This window comes from Rousettus aegyptiacus, unplaced genomic scaffold, assembly GCF_014176215.1.
Source record: "Rousettus aegyptiacus isolate mRouAeg1 unplaced genomic scaffold, mRouAeg1.p scaffold_m13_p_5, whole genome shotgun sequence".
Classification (NCBI taxonomy): Eukaryota; Metazoa; Chordata; class Mammalia; order Chiroptera; family Pteropodidae; genus Rousettus; species Rousettus aegyptiacus.
Genome location: NW_023416308.1, coordinates 75,941,570 through 75,960,184, shown reverse-complemented (window position 1 = coordinate 75,960,184; position 18,615 = coordinate 75,941,570). Strand labels below are relative to the sequence as shown.

At 37.3% G+C, this 18,615-nt stretch overlaps 1 protein-coding gene across 1 annotated transcript in view; it reads left to right on the top strand.

Annotated features, from left to right (window-relative positions):
- Positions 1–18,197, top strand: part of MRPL48 (mitochondrial ribosomal protein L48) — a 46,947-nt gene extending 28,750 nt beyond the window's left edge. The window contains exons 5-8 of the mRNA XM_016161420.2: positions 5,446–5,615; positions 14,832–14,934; positions 16,794–16,883; positions 17,890–18,197. Of these exons, the coding sequence (XP_016016906.1) occupies positions 5,446–5,615; positions 14,832–14,934; positions 16,794–16,883; positions 17,890–17,964 (438 nt within the window). The 3' untranslated portion in view covers positions 17,965–18,197. The remainder of the gene's footprint in view (positions 1–5,445; positions 5,616–14,831; positions 14,935–16,793; positions 16,884–17,889) is intronic.
- The last annotated feature ends 418 nt before the right edge of the window (positions 18,198–18,615 follow it).

Below are 18,615 nucleotides of genomic sequence, written 5' to 3'. Positions count from 1 at the left end.
ACATAACAATACAAGGCTGCAAGATTGGTTGGGAAATGTGAAGTTTATCATGAATGATCATGCACCCAGCTAAAATCCAGTAGTTCTGCTATTAAATAAAAAAAGAGGGAATGGATACTGAGAAAATTGTCAGGCTTTGCACACTTTCCTTAAAGGGAAAGACAGGGTTAAAGAGAAATGTTTGGAATTAAGCAGACTGGAGTTGAAGATTTAGCTCTGATGCTTCCTAGCTGTGTGCCCTTGGATATGTTACTTAACTTTTCCAAGACACAGCTTTCTTGGAAAAAAAACACTTTCCCAGTGTTATTGTGAGGAGTAAGTTAAATAAGAAAATTTTAAGTACTTAGCACAATGTCTGAAACATAGAGCCCATAAGTGGTGGTGTTGATGATGATGATGATGATGATAGCATTAGTCCCTCTTTTTATAATCCCATAGCAATCTATTTTTGCCCCTCAAAACATGCATTTCTTTGTCGTTATTTGTTCTGTACATGTCTTTCCTAATAGATTGTAAGCTTCTGCAAGCAGACACTATGGTTATATTATTTACTATCATATCCCTAATGCTAACTAACCCTGGTCTAGCTCATTACTAGTGGTCAGTAAATATCTGTCAAATAAATGAATACATATGATAAGTAAAAGTGGTGTATTGGGGGTTTTGCTATAAGAACACAAAGGAGTAGTATCTAACTTAACTGTAGGAATCAGGGAAGGCTTCCTGGAAGAGCATGAGTTGAGTCTTAATGCATAGGGGTGGCTCACATTAAGAGTGTGTGGTAGATTCAAATGCTTTGCAGAGAGGGGAAACATTCTGCAAAGGTGGGGAGACATTGATCCTAGAGAGGCAATGGGGAAACTCTTAGTAGTTTGTTAATCTTGGAGTCTCAATTGGCACTAGGGGATGAGAGAAAATGACACCTGAAAACTAAGCAGGCCTGGATCAACCTTTTTTAAAGATACCATTTATTGAGTAACTGCTATAAACCCTCATGTGTTTCTGTTCATTGCCCTTTCAGCTGCACCCACCTGAAGTGGTTGTTCTTGGGTTCCCCTTATGGACTTAATCCACATGAGGCAGCAGGGTGGTTTGTGTTGAATTTGCCGTGGGAGGTGGGCTGCTCTTTATGGTTAACTTGAGAGGATCTGGCGTGTCTTTTTTTTTTTCTCTCTCTCTCTGAATTACAATGTCCTTGAAGCCTGAAACTGTGTTTTCTATTTCTTTGGTGTCTTTCCTTGGAGTGGTTGAATTAGCACTTTGCATATAGGAGGTGCTTAGTAAGTGCTTCATTCTGTAAAGCATACCAACAGGATACAAGGAGCATGCTTACTCCCAATTTATAGTAATAATAATGTCTTATCAGTGTACATTATTCAGTTTTTTAAAAAGATGCCTTTTATTGAGTAACCACTATATGCTAGATACTATAACTACTATGTGCCAGCCTTTAAAAACATTATTTCATTTTACATTAGTACAAATGGTATATTTTATTTAATCCTCAGATATCCTATGGTTATTAAAGACTGAGGGATCTAATAAGACACTAGAGAGATTAAATGACTTGCCCAAATGGCTATTAATTTTCAGAGCCAATATTTGAACTGACGATTGTTAGAATCCATCTAATATCTATGCTATTTCCATTTCATATAAATTCACTATTTTGAGTTTCACAAGAACCTTAGGTGTTACATACAAATGAAGAAACTGACAACTAGAGAGGTCATTCAATGTCATGTAGTGACTAAGCAGATAGGATTTGAGTCTAGATTTTCTTTGGCTTCCATCTAAGTCTAATGTTCTTTATGCAGTACCAGGCTTTGCCTCTTTGTCACCCCAGTTAAGGCCAGGCCTTCTGACTGGTGTATATCTCTTGAGTATACCACAATGAGTTATAGACATAATCATTTGATTTCTCTGCACCATATAGCTCATTATGGATTGTCGAGAGTACCATCACCAAATCATTCAAGACTCCAAGTATAAATTTTTAAATTTTTAGTGCTTTAAGCATATCAGGCTTTTCATTTGAGGATTAGGATGATACAATTTCTTCCCAGCTTTCCCATCCTGGAGAATGCCACCAACAGTTATAGGCAGAAACTACTCACAGAAGCTAGAGAAGAGAGCCTAGGCTGCTAGACATAAAATGGTTACCTTTGCCATTTCCTTACTATTGTAACCTTAAACAAGTCATTTTCTCCTTTTGGCCTCAACTTCCCTCTTGCATAAAATTAGGGAGGAAGGAAGGAGATACTAAGTTATCTCCAAGGTTCCTTTCAGCTATGGCAGCCTATGATTCTAATGTGACTCCTTTCTCTATCTGCTCTTTCCCAGCAATTTCCCAGTCACCTTGGGCAGGTAATGTGCCTTCAGAGAACCTTGGTTTTCTGTCTGTTAAATAGGGGTAATAATGTGGACATTTCTGTACAAAAATGGCTTAGTAATTTATCCTATGGCCCATTTTGAGGATCATAGCACAATCCTACAGGGTTCTAAGAATGGCCATTCTGGATTTTCCCACAATGAATCCAGGTGAGTTACAGGAGTGCCAAAGATTGATGGAAAACAGTAACCCATCTTCCCTGCCACCTTTCTCCTAGCCTCCCTTCCTTTCCTGCCTAGCTCTCTTCCATGTGCAGTCAAGGTAGCCTCTCCCAAACACAGCTCTAGTTATGTATATCCCTTGCATAGATAACCTTTAATAACTCTCCATAGCAGTTGTAAAGGCCTGAACTCAGGCAGTTGTAATAGAAAGGAAGGAAAAGATGTGAGAAAGATTATAGGAAAAATTATAGGAACTAGTGACTGATATGTGCAGTCAAGCTCTTGCTGGTTATGTTGTGCCCTAGCTCAGAACTGAAATATAATATCACAATGTGCTCCTAATGGTGTGGATTGCTCTAGGCATATCTAGGCTAACATGGAAAAGCAAGTGAGATGCCAAGAGGGATACTCGATCAGTTTTCTTTTTTTGTTTCCCTAAAGTGACACCTTTGAAAAGCACTGGCATTTTCTCTGGTTAAGAAAAGCCTCCTAAAGGTTTCAGAGAAGCTCCTCTTCTCTCTGCTGGAAAGTTTTAGCCACTCCCCACAGTGTTCTTCACAGCTCTGACTGCAGTGATGACTGCCATGATGAAAAGTCTGGGTCACTGCATTTGGTCACAGTTGTGGTAGGCTCTGAAGGAGAGAGAGTCAAGCCCTTGCTCTTTGATAGTTAGGCTCTAAAGGATGGTGTCTCACTCATAGCAAAGTCTAGGACCCTGGAGTGGACACCACTGTTAAGAACTTTACTAATGCAGAGGATGCACTGGAAAAATCCCTGCACTGGTGGTCTAGATTCCTAGGATCTATTCTGTTTGGCTGTACGACTCTGGGGGACTTATTTAATCTCTCTGGGCTTCATATCCTTCCTCTGCAAAGATGAAGAATCGGGATAAAATCACCTCTAAATGCTGTCCTGTTTCAAAATTCTAAAATAATAATTTATTGTATGTATTCTCTGCCAGCCCCTGTGCTAGATATGAGGAATATAAAATGGTAATAGTATTAAAAGTTAATATTTATAAGTGTTTAAATATGTGCCACAGATTGTATTAACTACTTTACATACAGTGTTTTCTTCAGTTCTTGGAACAACCATGTGAGATTAGACCTGTCGTCAACATTACTAGCCTTAGGTTGGGTTCCTCCTCTCTTAGATTGACCTGGAGAGCAGGTCCATATGATCCAGTGATCCCTCTACTGGGTATTTACCCCAAAGACTTGAAAACCCATATCCAAAAAGATATTTGCACACCGATGTTCATAGCAGCATTATTCACAGTGGCCAGGGCATGAAAGCAACCAAAGTGTCCTATAATAGATGATTGGCTAAAGAAGCTGTGGTACATATATGCAATGGAATATTACTCAGCCATAAGGAGAGACGAAATACTGCCATTTGTGACAACATGGATGGACCCTGAGATAATCATACTAAGCAAAATAGGCCAGACAGAAAAAGTTGAAAATCACATGATATCACTTATATGTGGGATATAAACGTAAAAGCAACAAATGAGCAGGACAAACAAACAGGGACTCGTGGACATGGACTAGAGGCTAATGGTTTTATAAGTCAGAATAGTGGTTACCAGTTTGAGGGAGGCAGGAAAATTTTGGGGTGTCGGTGCTGGTTTATTTCTCATTCAGGATACTAATATATAGGTGAAAATTCATTGAGCTGTGTACCTATGCATTTTTCAGTGTGAATATTATTTTGCAATAAAGTTTTTACTAAAATTTTTAATATAGATTTTAAGATTATGATTTTGAATTGATAAAATATTCACATTATTAAACACTGAAAAATATAGAAAGGAAATAGTTAAAAAGTCTTCTTTCCATCTGTATGCCCCAGCCATCCAGTTCCCTCATAGGCAGCCAGTGAAAAAGCATTGGATATACAAGCAAATAAATATGTATGAAATCATACACACACACACACACACACACACACACACACACACACTCGTATTCTTTTTATATGTATGACAATATTCTGAACATGTTTTTCTACAGTTTGCTTTTATCTTTTATTTTAAAGACCTTTCTATATCAGTACATAAAGAAATTCCTTATTTCTTCTTGTAGCTGCATAATGTACTATTGTATGGCTGTTTCATGATTTAGTTAGCAAGTCCCCTTATTGATGGGGATTTAGGTTTGATTATTTACAGCTGATAAACTTTCTTGATCCTGATCTATGTTGTTTTGAATATCTATTTTCCCAGGCCTCATTTTAACTTTTTAGCAGCAGCTTGCACAAGTTGATATGTAGTAAAGGAATACTTTACATGAAAAGGAAAAGTAGAAAAAAAATATTTTTTTCTACCTCTCAATTCTTAAAAGGAAGCCTAATTGCAGAATTTTAAAGTTGGGAGGGCTGGAAGAGAACTAACACTGAGTGTCCTTGCAATTGATTTCTTTAAGATTCTGATAAAGCTAAGGATTCATTCAGAAAAATGTGCACGTGTCTAAAATTTTACATATAAATGTTGGGTTTCACAGACCCATTGAAATTCCTTAGTGAGTTCTAGATTAAGAATCTGTTATTTAGCATAACTCCATCAATTTAAAAATTGGTAAATAGAGGGCCAGAGATGGGAGGCGAGTCTTAAAACGAGTTAATGGCAAAAGACAGTCAAGTCACTTTTATTCATGTTAAAGTAATGCCAGCAATAATCCCTCTCCTTTCATTGGCTGATGTCACAGCCCAGACTGGCAATGGCAGCTGCTGGTTCCTTTCCAGGAGAACTTCATTTTTTAGGTATGGTAACATGAGAGAAAATAGTAAACAAATTTATATGAAAGATTGACTTTTTTAGTATCAAGATGGTATGATTAGAATTTCTTGTACAATATTTTGATTTTTCTTCTTTCTCTGTTTTCTGTTCAGCTCAAGAAGAAGAAGGGAAAAGTGGAAGTCAGACCCATTAATTTGGGGACAGATTACGAATATGGGGTTTTAAACGTTCACCTGACTGCATACGACATGGCTCTGGCAGAGAGTTATGCCCAATATATTCACAACCTCTGCAACCATCTCTCTATTAAAGTTGAGGAAAGGTATGAAATGTTCTTGGTGTGGGTAGCATGCTCTGCTTTGTTGTTATTAAATGAAGTTTGGAGATATAATAAACATGTAGTAAAATCTACCCTTTTTAGGTATATAGTTTGCTGCAATCTAAATATAGAATAGTTCTATGAACCCCAAAATTTCCCCAGTACCCAAGTATAGTCAGTCTCTTTCCCTTTTCCTCTCAAGTCCCTGGCAACTACCAAATGATTTTCTGTCCCTGTTGTTTAAAGTTCTCCAGAACATCATGTAAGTAGAATCATACAGTATGTAGCTGTCGTATCAGGCCTCTCACTTAGCATAATGTGTTTAAGATTCATCCATGTTTTTGCAAGTATTTTATTACTGAGCAGTATTCCATTAAGTGGTGGACCTTAACTGGCTTATCCATTCGCCAGTTGATGTACATTTGGATTGTTTCCAGTTTGCTAATAATTATGAATAAGGACACCATTAGCACTCTCATACAATTTTTGTGGATCAAATGTCTTCTTTTTTCCCAGATACCTAAGACTAGGATTTTAGGTTGTATGGTGAATGTATTTAACTTTATAAGAAACCGCCAAACTGTTTTCCAAATGGCTGCACCATTTTGTATTCTCACTAGCAATATATGAGAGTTCCAGTAACTCCTTATCCTGGTTACCACTTAGTATTGTGAATTTTTTAAAAAGCGATTCTAATAGATATATAGTAGTATCTCATAGTGGTTTCAATTTTCGCTTCCCTAATAAAGATGTTGAGCATCTTTTTTATGTGCTTATTTGCCTTCTTTATATGTTTATTGATAACATGTCTAAATCTTTTTTCAAGTCAAAAAGAAAGAATTTTACTTTTATTAGCAGACATTTTTTCCCCTTTAAATTTTTTTATTTGTTTATTTTTTAAACTTTTTTTATGGTGACATTCGTTAACAAAATCCAATAAGTTTCAGCTGTACACTTTAACAGGCAGGCATTTATATATTTACATTGTGTGTTCACCCCCTATAGTTAGATTTCTTTCTGTCACCCTTTAACTGTCTACCTACCTCCTCCCCCTACCCTCTGGTAACCACTAGCCTATAGTCCATGTCCACAAGTCCCTGTTTTTTGTCCTGCTCATTTGTTGCTTTTACGTTTATATCCCACATATAAGTGATATCATGTGATTTTCAACTTTTTCTGTCTGGCTTATTTCGCTTAGCATGATTATCTCAGGGTCCATCCATGTTGTCACAAATGGCAGTATTTCGTCTCTCCTTATGGCTGAGTAATATTCCATTGCATATATGCACCACAGCTTCTTTAGCCAATCATCTATTATAGGACACTTTGGTTGCTTCAATGTCCTGGCCACTGTGAATAATGTTGCTATGAACATCGGTGTGCAAATATCTTTTTGGATATGGGTTTTCAAGTCTTTGGGGTAAATACCCAGTAGAAGGATTGCTGGATCTGTGGTAGATCAATTCTAAATTTTTTGAGGAACCTCCATACTGTTTTTCCATAGTGGCTGTACCAATGCAGTCCCACCAGCAGTGTATGAGGGTTCCTTTTTTCCGCATCCTCTGCAACATTTGTTATTACTTGTCCTGTTGATTATAGCTATTCTAACAGGTGTGAGGTGATATCTCATTGTGGTTTTCATTTGCATTTCCTTAATAGCTGGCGATATTGAGCAACTTTTCAAATATTTGTTGGTCATTTGCCAAATCTTTTATCTATTAAAAATTTTTTTAAAATTATTGAATTATGCAAGTTTTTTAAATCTATTTTTGGATACCAGTTCTTTTTCAGTATCTGTTTTGTAAATAATTTCTCCCTGTACGACTTATTATCTTCTTTTCCAAGTCTTTTGGAGAGCAGAAGTTTAAGTTTGATGAAGTTTAATTTATCAGTTTTTTTTATTGTTCATGCTTTTAGTATCTTTGTCTCAACCAGGATCACAATGATATCCTCCTGTGTTTTCTTCTAGAATTTCTGCAGTTTTAAGTTTTACATTTAGGTCTGTGATCCATTTCGAGTTATATCTGTATATGGTATGAAATATGGGTCAAAGTTATTTTTTTATGTAGCTATCTTTTTGTTAAAAAGATTTTCTTCATTGAATTGCCTTAACACCTTTTGAAAGTCAATTAATCATGTATGTGTAAGTCTATTTCTATATTCCATTCTGTTATATTGATCTAATATATCCATGCTTATACCAATACCATACTATCTTGATTACTATAGCCTGCTTCCTGAAACTACAAATTTGTTCTTTTTCAAAATTATTTTAGCTAGTTTAGGTCCTTTGGTTTTTCATAAAATATTTAGAATTAGTTTGTTGATTCCTACAGAAAGGAGCCTGACAGAATTTTGTTCGGATTGTGTTGACTCTGTAGATCAATTCGAGGAGAATTGACATTTTATCTATTTTAATTCCTCTGTTACATTAATAGTATATCTTCCCATTTATTTAGGTATTCCTTGTCTGCTCTGCTTTTCATTTACCCTTTGGTTTTGTTAGAAAACTGTAGGGGAGAAGAAATAACATTTACTAGCTACTGACTCCAGGCGAGGCACTTTACCTATCTTACCTCAGTGTTTCAGAAAGTGTGGGATGCCCTATGGTTTGCCTTAAATTACATTAAATCACATGATGAGAAATTTCATCATCCCTTTTTAATTCTCATTCAACTTAATTATGTCAAGGAGTAATTCTTAGTGTGGTATGTCCTTAACACTATTCTAGCACTTCCTAATCTTTATAACAGAGAGAGGACCTCTGGCTCAGCCTTTGGCTAGCACTAGTATCTAGCTAGAATTTTATAACATTATTGTTTTCATTGTATTTATTTTTAACTTACCTTCTATTTATGACAGCTAATACTAGTTTTTCATTTATAGTAGTAATATAAAGCCAGGCTTGTCGAAATATAATTTATATTCAGTAAAAATTTGCCCTTTTAGTAAACAATTTCTATGAGTTTTGACAAATGCACAGAGTATATACCATCATAATCAAAATATAGAACATTTTGATCATCCCAAGAAGTTTCCCCCTGCCTTTGTAGTCAGTACTTCCCTCACCCCCAGTCCCTGGCAACTACTGATCTATTTTCTGTCCCCAAAGTTTTGCCTTTTCCAGAATGGCACATAAGTAGAATCATACAATATTTTTTCTTGTGAGTGTGGCTTCTTTCACTTAGGATAATGTATTTGAGATTCATCCATGTTGTTGCTAGTATATTCCTTTTCGTTGCTGATTAGCATTTAATTGAATGGATGTATGTTTGTTTATCCATTCACCAGTTGAAGGGCATTTGTGTTGCTTTTAGTTTTTGGCAATTATGAATATAGCCACTATAAATACATAGATTTTTGTGAGAACATAAAGTTTTCATTTCTCTAGGAATGTGATTGCTGGGTCAAACAGTAAGTGTAGTGTATGTTTAAATTTATAAGAAACTGCCAAACTATTTTCCAAAAGGGCTGTACCATTTTCTTTCTCAATTAATGTAATTTTCAGTTGCTTTAAAGAAAAATATTTAATAAATAAAAGTTTGGGTGGTTTGCCATTGTAACAAGGTAATACATGACCCAATATGTGGATGTGACAAAAAATTATACTTTCTTTACTCACTAGGTAAATATTAGTATATTCCCATTATACAGATGAGGAAACCAAAACTCAGAATGCCCAAAGGTCACATAACTAGTAAGTTGCTTGGATTTAACCTAGTTCTGCTTGACTCTAGTATTTTTAATCATATAGAGTCTTATTTTAAACTCCTTAAGCCAAATTTGAACTTTTAAACCTTTTAACTTAGAGTACAACTGTGCTAAATGTGCTATTTGGAAAACTGGATAATAAGGTATGATTTTAGCTCTCACAGATGATAATACTTCAATTGTTTTAGGCCTAAAGATATGCTCTATCTTTTTCTGATGCCCTAGAGAGTTGGTTGCTCTTACAGCACTTGACACACACCTCTATCATGTCACTTAGTGCTTGGGGCTGTAATGATCTATTCGTGTGTCAGCTCCCCTTCCCCACTGACTAGATGGGGACTGTGTTCTTTATTTTGTCAGCATCTAGCCCAGGGCCTGCCTGCCACATGGGAGACATTAAGCTATTGTTGAAAGAATGACAGGTTCTTGAATGTGACTACACAATCCAGTTGTGTGCTATATATTTTCTAAAGTTTAATGACTGTGCTATTAATTAATTAATTAATTAAAAATGATTGATCGAGACTCTTCTTGCTATGTGGTAGGTATTGTACTAGACATTCTGACTGGAGGATACTAAGGTGAATGTTCCCGATTTCAGGGAGTATGTATATGTGTATGTGCACACATACACAGGAATCATTACAATGTATTACAGAATATGGTAAGTGAAAAGTCAAGTACAATGAAATGAAATCCTACCATTTGCAATGACATGGATGGACCTAGAGGTTGTTATGCTGAGTGAAATAAGTCAAACAGAGAAAGATAAATACCATATGATTTCTTTATATGCGGTATCTAAGGAACAAAAAGAACAAACTAATCAAAAAGAGACACAAATATAGTGGACAATTTGGTGATGGACAAAGGAGGAGGGGTTTGGGGGACTGGGAGAATGGGGTGAAGGGTTAAAGAAGTACAAATTAGTAGTCGATAGTTGGGCATGGGGTTGGGGAGCATGGCAGAAGGAATGCAGTTAGCATTAATATGATGGCTAGGTGGAGGGTCAGGGGAGGAAGGGAGCAATTGGGGGGATCATTTTACAAACTATATAGATGTCTAACCAATGTACTATATACTTGAAACTAATTTAAATAAATAAATATGAAAAAATTAAAAAGTACAATGTCAGTTCAAGGAGGCAGAGTAATATAATAATTTAGAGCAATGCATCTCAAAGTACCAATCCAAGAAGTTATTAAAAGCTTATGCCAAAATGAGCATTAATGCTTTTCTTCCTTCATCAAAGTCTTACTATTGAAAAAAAATGTTGGCTGAATTTAATAGTGTGTTTAGTGACTGTCGTATGTTCCTTATTTTATCTTGGACTAATAATAAGCAGTTTGCTTACCAGCATCTTGTCTTTGGACTACACTCTGCATAACAGAGTGCAAGCTCTAGAATCAAACTGCCTGATTTAAATTCTAGTCCTACCAGTTATTGGCAATATGACCTTGGGAAATTCTGAGCCTCAGTTTCCTCATATGTGTAATGGGGATGATAATTTTCTTATTTCTTTGAGTTCTGAAAATTAGATAAGATAGTATATGGTAGCACTTAGCAGAGAGACTGGCACATCACAACACTCTGTAAATAATAATAATTAATAAAGAGATTTTTTTCAGCTGGGAGGGATTAGGGATTCTCAGCTGTTCTGGTGGCTAAGAGGCATTAAATGCCTTTATCGAATGTTATCCTATCTACAGTGGATCAACTCCCTGGAAAAGTGTTTTAAATTTTCAGGAGGACTTTTTAAAAGGTGCGGTTTTTAAAACCAGGCTGTGAAAAGCTCTGGCTTAATTTGAGTAAAGGCAGGAAGGCAGTAGCATTTGTTGAGCAACTACTATCAGCTAGCCACTCTGCTAAGTTTTATTTTGTTTGTTTGTTTTTTGTATAATGTTACTTAATTCAAACAAGTACTTTGCACATAGTGGATCAAAGCTCAGTTCTGGAGCCAGACCACTGGGGTTTTTTTTTAACTAGTGAGTGCTCTGCTGTGTGCTTATTGCGTGAATTAACCCAATAAACAGTTGGGCAGTTTACTTAACCGCTTTGTGTCGTAGTTCCCTTTGTAAAATGGGGTTAATGAAAATACCTACCTAAAAAGACTATAGTAAAAGTCAAGGGAGTTAATATATTTAAAGTGCTTACAACAGTTCCCAGCGACTCTTGGCTGTGATTATTATATTTAAAGCTTGCCTATAGTCATACATCTAATTAATAACAGAGTCTGGATTTGAGCCTACTTTTTTTTTTTTCCCTTCAAATTCTCAATTCCTCCTAACTGGTTCTCTACAGAGCTTTCAGTGTGATCTTTCTAGCATGGAAATAAGATCATGTTACTCCCATGTTTAAAATCCTTCCATGGCTTCCCATTCCTTTAGGATCAAAATTAAAGTTCCTCGCATGGCTTCCTAGATATCCCATGGCCTGAGCTTGCCTCTCTTACCTTAACTCATACTTCCTTCTTCCTCTCCAATTACACTGGCTTTGTTTATGTCCCTTTCTACCTCATGACCTTTGCATACACTCTTTAGAGTTTATAAAACTCTTTCCCTTTGACCTAACACCTGTTTTTTTTCCCTTAGGTTTCTTCTTGAGTGTCATTTCTTCAGAGAACCTCATTAAGTTAGGTCCTCACATTATTTATTTAGTAGAAGTGAAGATTATGTAATCTCCCTTCCATAGCAGTCATTCTTTACCCTTGTAATTACTTGACTTGTATTGGTCTTCCTTATTAGATTCTAAGATCTGTAAGGCAAGGATTGTTTCTGTCTTCATCAGCAGTCTAACCCTAAGTAAGACCTTGCCTAGTACCTGACACATAGTGGATACTGAATAAATAATCACTGGCTTGGACTGAGTTCCAGTAGACATGACTCCTAGTATGGAAGAATGAATGCTCTGCTGCTTTTTGCCTCTTTCCTGGCTCTTTGCTCCAAATAGCACAGACCATAAAGAGATGTTTGTTTTCAGCAACTCACTTCTCTGCATTGATTGAGATTTTTAGACTATTGTATTCTCACCACCCAGCTTTTCGGAGATGAAATGATTTTTCTTTTCTTCTGATTTTCATTAAATCGTGATCCATTTTTCCTCTGGGAGTGAAGAGTAGGACTCTGACCTTGAGATGGAATGAGGTAGGGGAGCAGTGTGCTGGCTTTTGTTCTATAAATGGTCTGCATTGCTGCAGCTGCAACTCACCCAGAGAAGAAGAGGCCTCTCATGCAGGTCCCCTAATTTGCTTGCCTCTCTTGCTGAGCTATTGCTTGGAGAGATGGAAATCATATTCATCTAGAAGCTTCCAAGCCTAAAGCTGATGCAGCCCCTGTGCTCTGTAGAAAGTAAAAGCATCACTCAGTATCACTCTCTGTAACTTTTTTAAAAGTCCACTTACATCGTTTAAAGTGGAGTATAACTTGTATGTAGTAGAGTCCACAGTAGGCTCTAAGTTCCCTAGCACCTGAGCAGGATCCCTTCTGTCCTTTCCCATGCAGTACTCTGAAAAGGTATCATTATTTTGTCATGTTAGGTTGACTGTTGAAATTTAGTTATTTCTTTTCTTCCTTTATGTTTTTACTATGTGATCACCCAAGTAATATTTATTGTAGAAAATTTGGAAATTACAGAAAAGCATACACACTAAAGGAAAATTACCTAAACTCTTAATACTCAATGGCGTGTTCTACTTTGAAATGACCAGAGTTCCCAGTATTTATAAAACCATGTCTGATTTTTCTCTTGGCTCTCTTCGAGAGCCTCTCATGTCTCCTCACCTTTGTAGATAACTGCTGCACTTTTTTGGAATGCCCTCAGGGCAAACTCCTTTTTGTTCATTCTTTACATCTTGGTAAAGCACTCCTTCACCTATGGAGCCCTCCCTGAGCCCCACTTCTTTCAATCTTGTCTCTATAATATTTTGTTCATACCTATTATTGTCTTTATCTTACTGTAGTGAAGATGTTTTTTTACTTACCTGTCTCTCCAAAACATGCTTAATTAGTTCCTTTAAAGCATAGGCTGCATATTGCCCACCAGAGTGCCTAGGACAGACAGGCTCTCAGTTAAAGCTTATCAAGTGAATGAATAAATAACCAAATCAGTGAAATCTTGCTAAAGTAAGTGTTGAAGAACAAAATGTATGCTCAGTGGCAAGAATGGACAAGTCCCACTTTAGTCATATCTGCAGAATGTCAAAAAGGAAAAATAGCATTTTACAGTGCTTTACATAGTTCTTTTACTTGTTCTTGAATTGTGAGAGGCCATCAGAGATTATACTGAAAAGTAGGAGGGAATGTTATTTAGGGAGGTTACCTGGAAGAGTTTGCAATACCTAGCATTTACTCACTGTTTGTAAGAGCAAGTGAACTGGCATTTGTAGGCTTAGTATACCAGGCAACAACCCAATGAACTAGGTGATACTATCTTAATTTTATAGCTGAAGAATGAGATTCCAAAAGCTGAATTAATTTGTCCAAGGTCAAACAGGTTATAAGTGATTGAGCCAACATTTAAATGCAGGACCGACTGTCATGTCTCTAATCCATTTTCCCACTATAGCCGCCCATCTGTAGAGGGCCATGCCCCCTCTATTAATTAATAAAACTTTGGGATGGTAATTCAGGAATTCTATTGTTATTATTATTCCATTTATATTGTTTGATTAACTGTTTGATAAGATGAACACAACCATAAGTCATATTTTTGTGTAGCCATCAGTCCTATCTCATCAACACATTTGATCCTCACAATAACCTATTGATAAAGGCCTAGATTGTAATCCTCTTTCTATATGAAGGAACTGAGGCCCAGAGGGGGAAGTGACTTGCCTTAGTAAGTATTGTTAATAAGTGGCAGGGCCAAGATTTGACCCTAAGTCCCGTGTTCTTTTTATCAAAGCATGTAGATTTGCTGAAGCTGATTATAGTAAGCATAGACTCTACAACAATGATTCTCAACCTGGGAACATTTAACAATGTCTGGAGATAATTCTGATTGTCACCACTTGGGGGGAACTACTGGTATCTGGTGGGTAGAGGTTAGGGATGCAGAGGCCAGTTCCCCACAACAAAGAATTACCTGGTCTAACATGTCAGTAGGGCTGTGGCTGAGAAATCTTGCTCTACCACAGTTGGGTTTCAGGCCTAATTTGTCCAGAAGAGGGGAAATACCTGAAGTTAACCTGCAAAGCAGAACTAATGATGAGCCTGATTCTTGTAGAACTGGCTATTCTTTTAGTTGCAGCAGATACTTATTAATCATCAGGTTTTATTCATTGTTATATTCGGCAAGATTAGGTATGCAGAAAGGCATTAGACAGGTCTATCCCCTCAGGGAGTTTAGAGACTTCTAGAGGAGTTGTAAGAGTATGTAATTACTTTACTGTGGCTGCAGATAACAGCCTTAGATCCCAGGAGCTCTCTCTCACTAAGGGACCACCCTGACTGCAGTGGTGCTGCTGGCTTAAGGGAAAGCCTCCCTACAGCTGACCCTTCCTTTCCACAGTTATGCGATGCCCACCAAAACCATGGAGGTGTTGCGGCTGCAGGACCAAGGCAGCAAAATGTTCCTGGATTCAGTTCTTACCACCCATGAGCGAGTGGTTCAGGTAGGCACTCTAGGAGAAACTTGAAATGTATCTGCCTCTCCTGGTTCTTCTCTCTGTCCATTTTCCTCCTTTTGCCATGCTCATCTCTTTCTCTTGCCTGCCCCTTGGATGTTCTCCAAGGTTCTGTTCTTGATCCCTCCACTTCTCTTTATGTAATACCTTCCCTCTATACATTCTCATTCATTCTCCTGGCCTCAGTGACTTCATTATAATCTTATAACCCCCAGTTATATATCTCCAGTCCTGATCTCTTGGTTGAGCTTCAAACCTGATATCCTGTTGTCTATTGGACTTCTCCACTGGGGTGTTCCACACTCAGTGTTTACATAACTAATTGTAGAGGGATTGATGTTCCTCTTTTTCTGTAATCTTCCCCATCTTTAAGCCTAATGCTCGACCCTTCTTTGCTCTCTGATAGCCATTCATTCACCAAATTCTATAGCTTCCACTCTAAAAATCTTTCAGATCCATCAACTTTACCCTCATTACAGATGTGATCATGTCATTTTCCTGCTTAAAACCCCACAGTGGCTTCCCTTTAGCTCTAGCAGTGGTTCTGTCTTTTTCACTGCAGACAGATGGCTGACAACCATTACCACTGTGAGTGCCCAGAGCTATTAAAAATTCTCACTTAATATCACCCTCTCTTTTTTATAACACCTTTATTGAGAGTTTTATTCATATACAGTATAATTTACCCACTTAAAATGTAAATTAAATGGGTTTTAGTAATTCACAGGGCATGCAACCATCATCACAACCAGTATTAGGACATTTTCATCATCCCCAAAAGAAACTTTGTACTCAATAGCAATCACTCACTCCTCTTTCCCTATCCCCTCAACTCCTTGCAGCCACTAATCTATTGCCTGCCTCTATGGTTTTACCTCTTTTGTACATCTCATTTAAAGGGGCTTGTACAATATACGGCCTTTGATGTCTGGCTTCTTTTGCTTAGCATAGTGTTTTCAAGGATCATCCATGCTGTATAATGTATTAGTACTTCATTCCTTTTTATAGCCAAATAATATTCCAATGTTTGGACATCACCCCTTTCTGATCCACTAAAGAAACTTATCAGCAAGGTAATGAGAGGAATGTTAAAGTATTAACACCTTAAATCTGTTAATTTTTTAAATAATTAAAGTACTTAAATCTTTGATTCTTTAAATATTATCAGGAATAAATTGAGATACATATTATGACAAATCTATTTTGCCACTGAGGCCCATAAGATATAGTTTGAACTCTTCAGATTAGCACCTAAGGGCCTTCATGATTCTCCTGCTTTTCCTCTTATACCCCATTCATTCCAGCCACACATAGAACTAGTTTTAATTCCTTAATACTGTGCTGTGCCTCCACATCTTACTGAATATTGCTTCCTCTGCCTTGAAAACTCCCACTACTACTGTTGAATTCTCCCAGGTTACTCCTGATTTTCTTTAAGACTCTGCCCAGATATTACCTCTTTTGGAAGCTATCTTTCATCTCCCCTGGTCAAGTTACATAGGTATTTCACCAATGTTTCTGCAGCCCCTTTCATGCCCTTCTACCACAGATCTGATTCACCTCAGCACGGGGTCTGACACTGGTCTGGTCCTGGTCTATGTGGGTTAACCTGAGTTGAATCAAAAGGTCATACTGGACTTGATAACTTCTTTGATCCAGTTATAACATCCATTGCCTAAAGGAACAGATATTGGCCATGACCATCTCAGCAAGCAGACACGTTGGCAGATAGCAAGAGAAATCCAGTAAAGGCTGAGTCCCAAAGACCCTCACATTTGAGCTCATGCCATGTTTCCCCAATCACCTAGCTTTCAGTGCCTCTTAGAGTATCTTCTTTCCTTTTTCAGATCAGCGGTTTGAGTGCTACATTTGCAGAGATTTTCTTGGAAATAATCCAAAGCAATCTTCCTGAAGGAGTCAAACTGTCAGTGAAGGAGGTAGGTGCTAGTTTTAGAAGAGCCCCCCTGGCGGCTCACCTGTACTCAAAATATAGTTGAAAGTATCTAGACTGCCTGGCTTTAGAAACAATAAAGAAATGTGGATAATTTAGCCCAGATAATAATCAGGAAATGTGTGCAAGCTAGTATTACTGTGATCATTATTCTGGCTCTTCAGGGATGATGCTTTATGAACCACAGGCTGAACTCCATCACAGCATCCTGATGTTAGGTGTGAGCCTATTCCACTCCAAAATTCTCTCCCTTCAGGCTATTGTGTAGCAGAAAGAGCATGGTTTAAGATCACATACAGTATAACTAATCAGAACACAAACAGGAAAATGTACGTTAGAGAGAAGGTTCCTGGATCTTCAAGGCTTGACTGTATCTTGACTAAATATATTTGGTAAAAAATCCCATTCAGAAGGAGGTGTGGCATGGAAAAACTTGGACTACATTAGGAACCTTAGCCTAAATACTGAGTATTTGGATCCTGTTGCCAAAATGATCCTTATGACACAAGATACAGGCCATCTTAACTGATACCATATGCTTCATTTAGCTCCCTTGTCCTGAGTCTTGTTAAGCTTGTTACACCTCTGCTTGTTATTTGAGTTTCACATAGGTCTGCATACAAGGAAAAATGTGCTTGTCATGCTGACTTGAAATATTTAAGTCCCAATGTCTGTTATTTCCTATTATAATGGAGAATTTTGGCATTCTCCCTCTTTTAAGTGTTTCTTTTGTGATACTTATAGCATTCTGACATTAGTTCTTTATAAGTCTGTCTTCTCTTACCAGACTGTAAGTTTGTTTAAGGCAGGGAGGAAGTTCAATTCAGCTTTAAATCTTTGGTACCTAATACAGGTCTGGTACAGAGTACTCAGTACAAGTTAGTTGAATCCGATTCATTCTCTATGGAGCTGGCTTATGGATCCTTTTTGATGCTGTGCATATGTGAGTAACTGAAAGCTCTGTAGTAATTCCCACTTTTCTTTCTTCCCAGCACACTGAAGAAGACTTCAAGGGAAGGTTCAAAGCTCGGCCAGAGCTGGAAGAACTGTTGGCCAAGTTGAACTAGTTCATTATAGACTCTTTCATGCCAGCATTGGTGATATTGAGTGGCAAGGGAAAGAACTTCCTGGGTGGTCAAAGTTAAGCAGGAGACTCTGACTCTTAGATATCTTAAATACCCATCCCCATAGCCAGGAATGCCTTGTCTCCTCTGTGGAAGACTGTTTACCAATTGTCACCACTGTCCTCTGAGCCAACCCCCAGGTATCCTCCATCTAATAAAAATATGCTGGTAATGGGTGTTGTTTTTTTTTAGAAGTTATTTATTGAGGTGAAATTCACATACCACAAAACTAACCATTTTAAAGTGAACAATTCAGTGGTATTTAATACATTTACAATGTTGTACAACCACCTCTGTCTAGTTTCAAAACCTCATTGCTTGCTTTTGTAAATAAAAGTTTACTGGACCAGAGCTCATTCATTTACGTATTGTCTATGGCTGCTTTCACACTACAATGGCAGAGTTGACAGAGACTGTAAAGCTAAACATTTATGTGGCCTTTTATAAAAAGTTTGTCAAACCCTGATCTAAGTCATTGGTTCTCAAACTTAAGCATGCATCAGGATCACCTGGAGGGCTTTTTGAAATACAAATTACTAACCACTGATATGTTATGAAAATATAGAATTCTAAACATTTTAAAGACTTTAAATA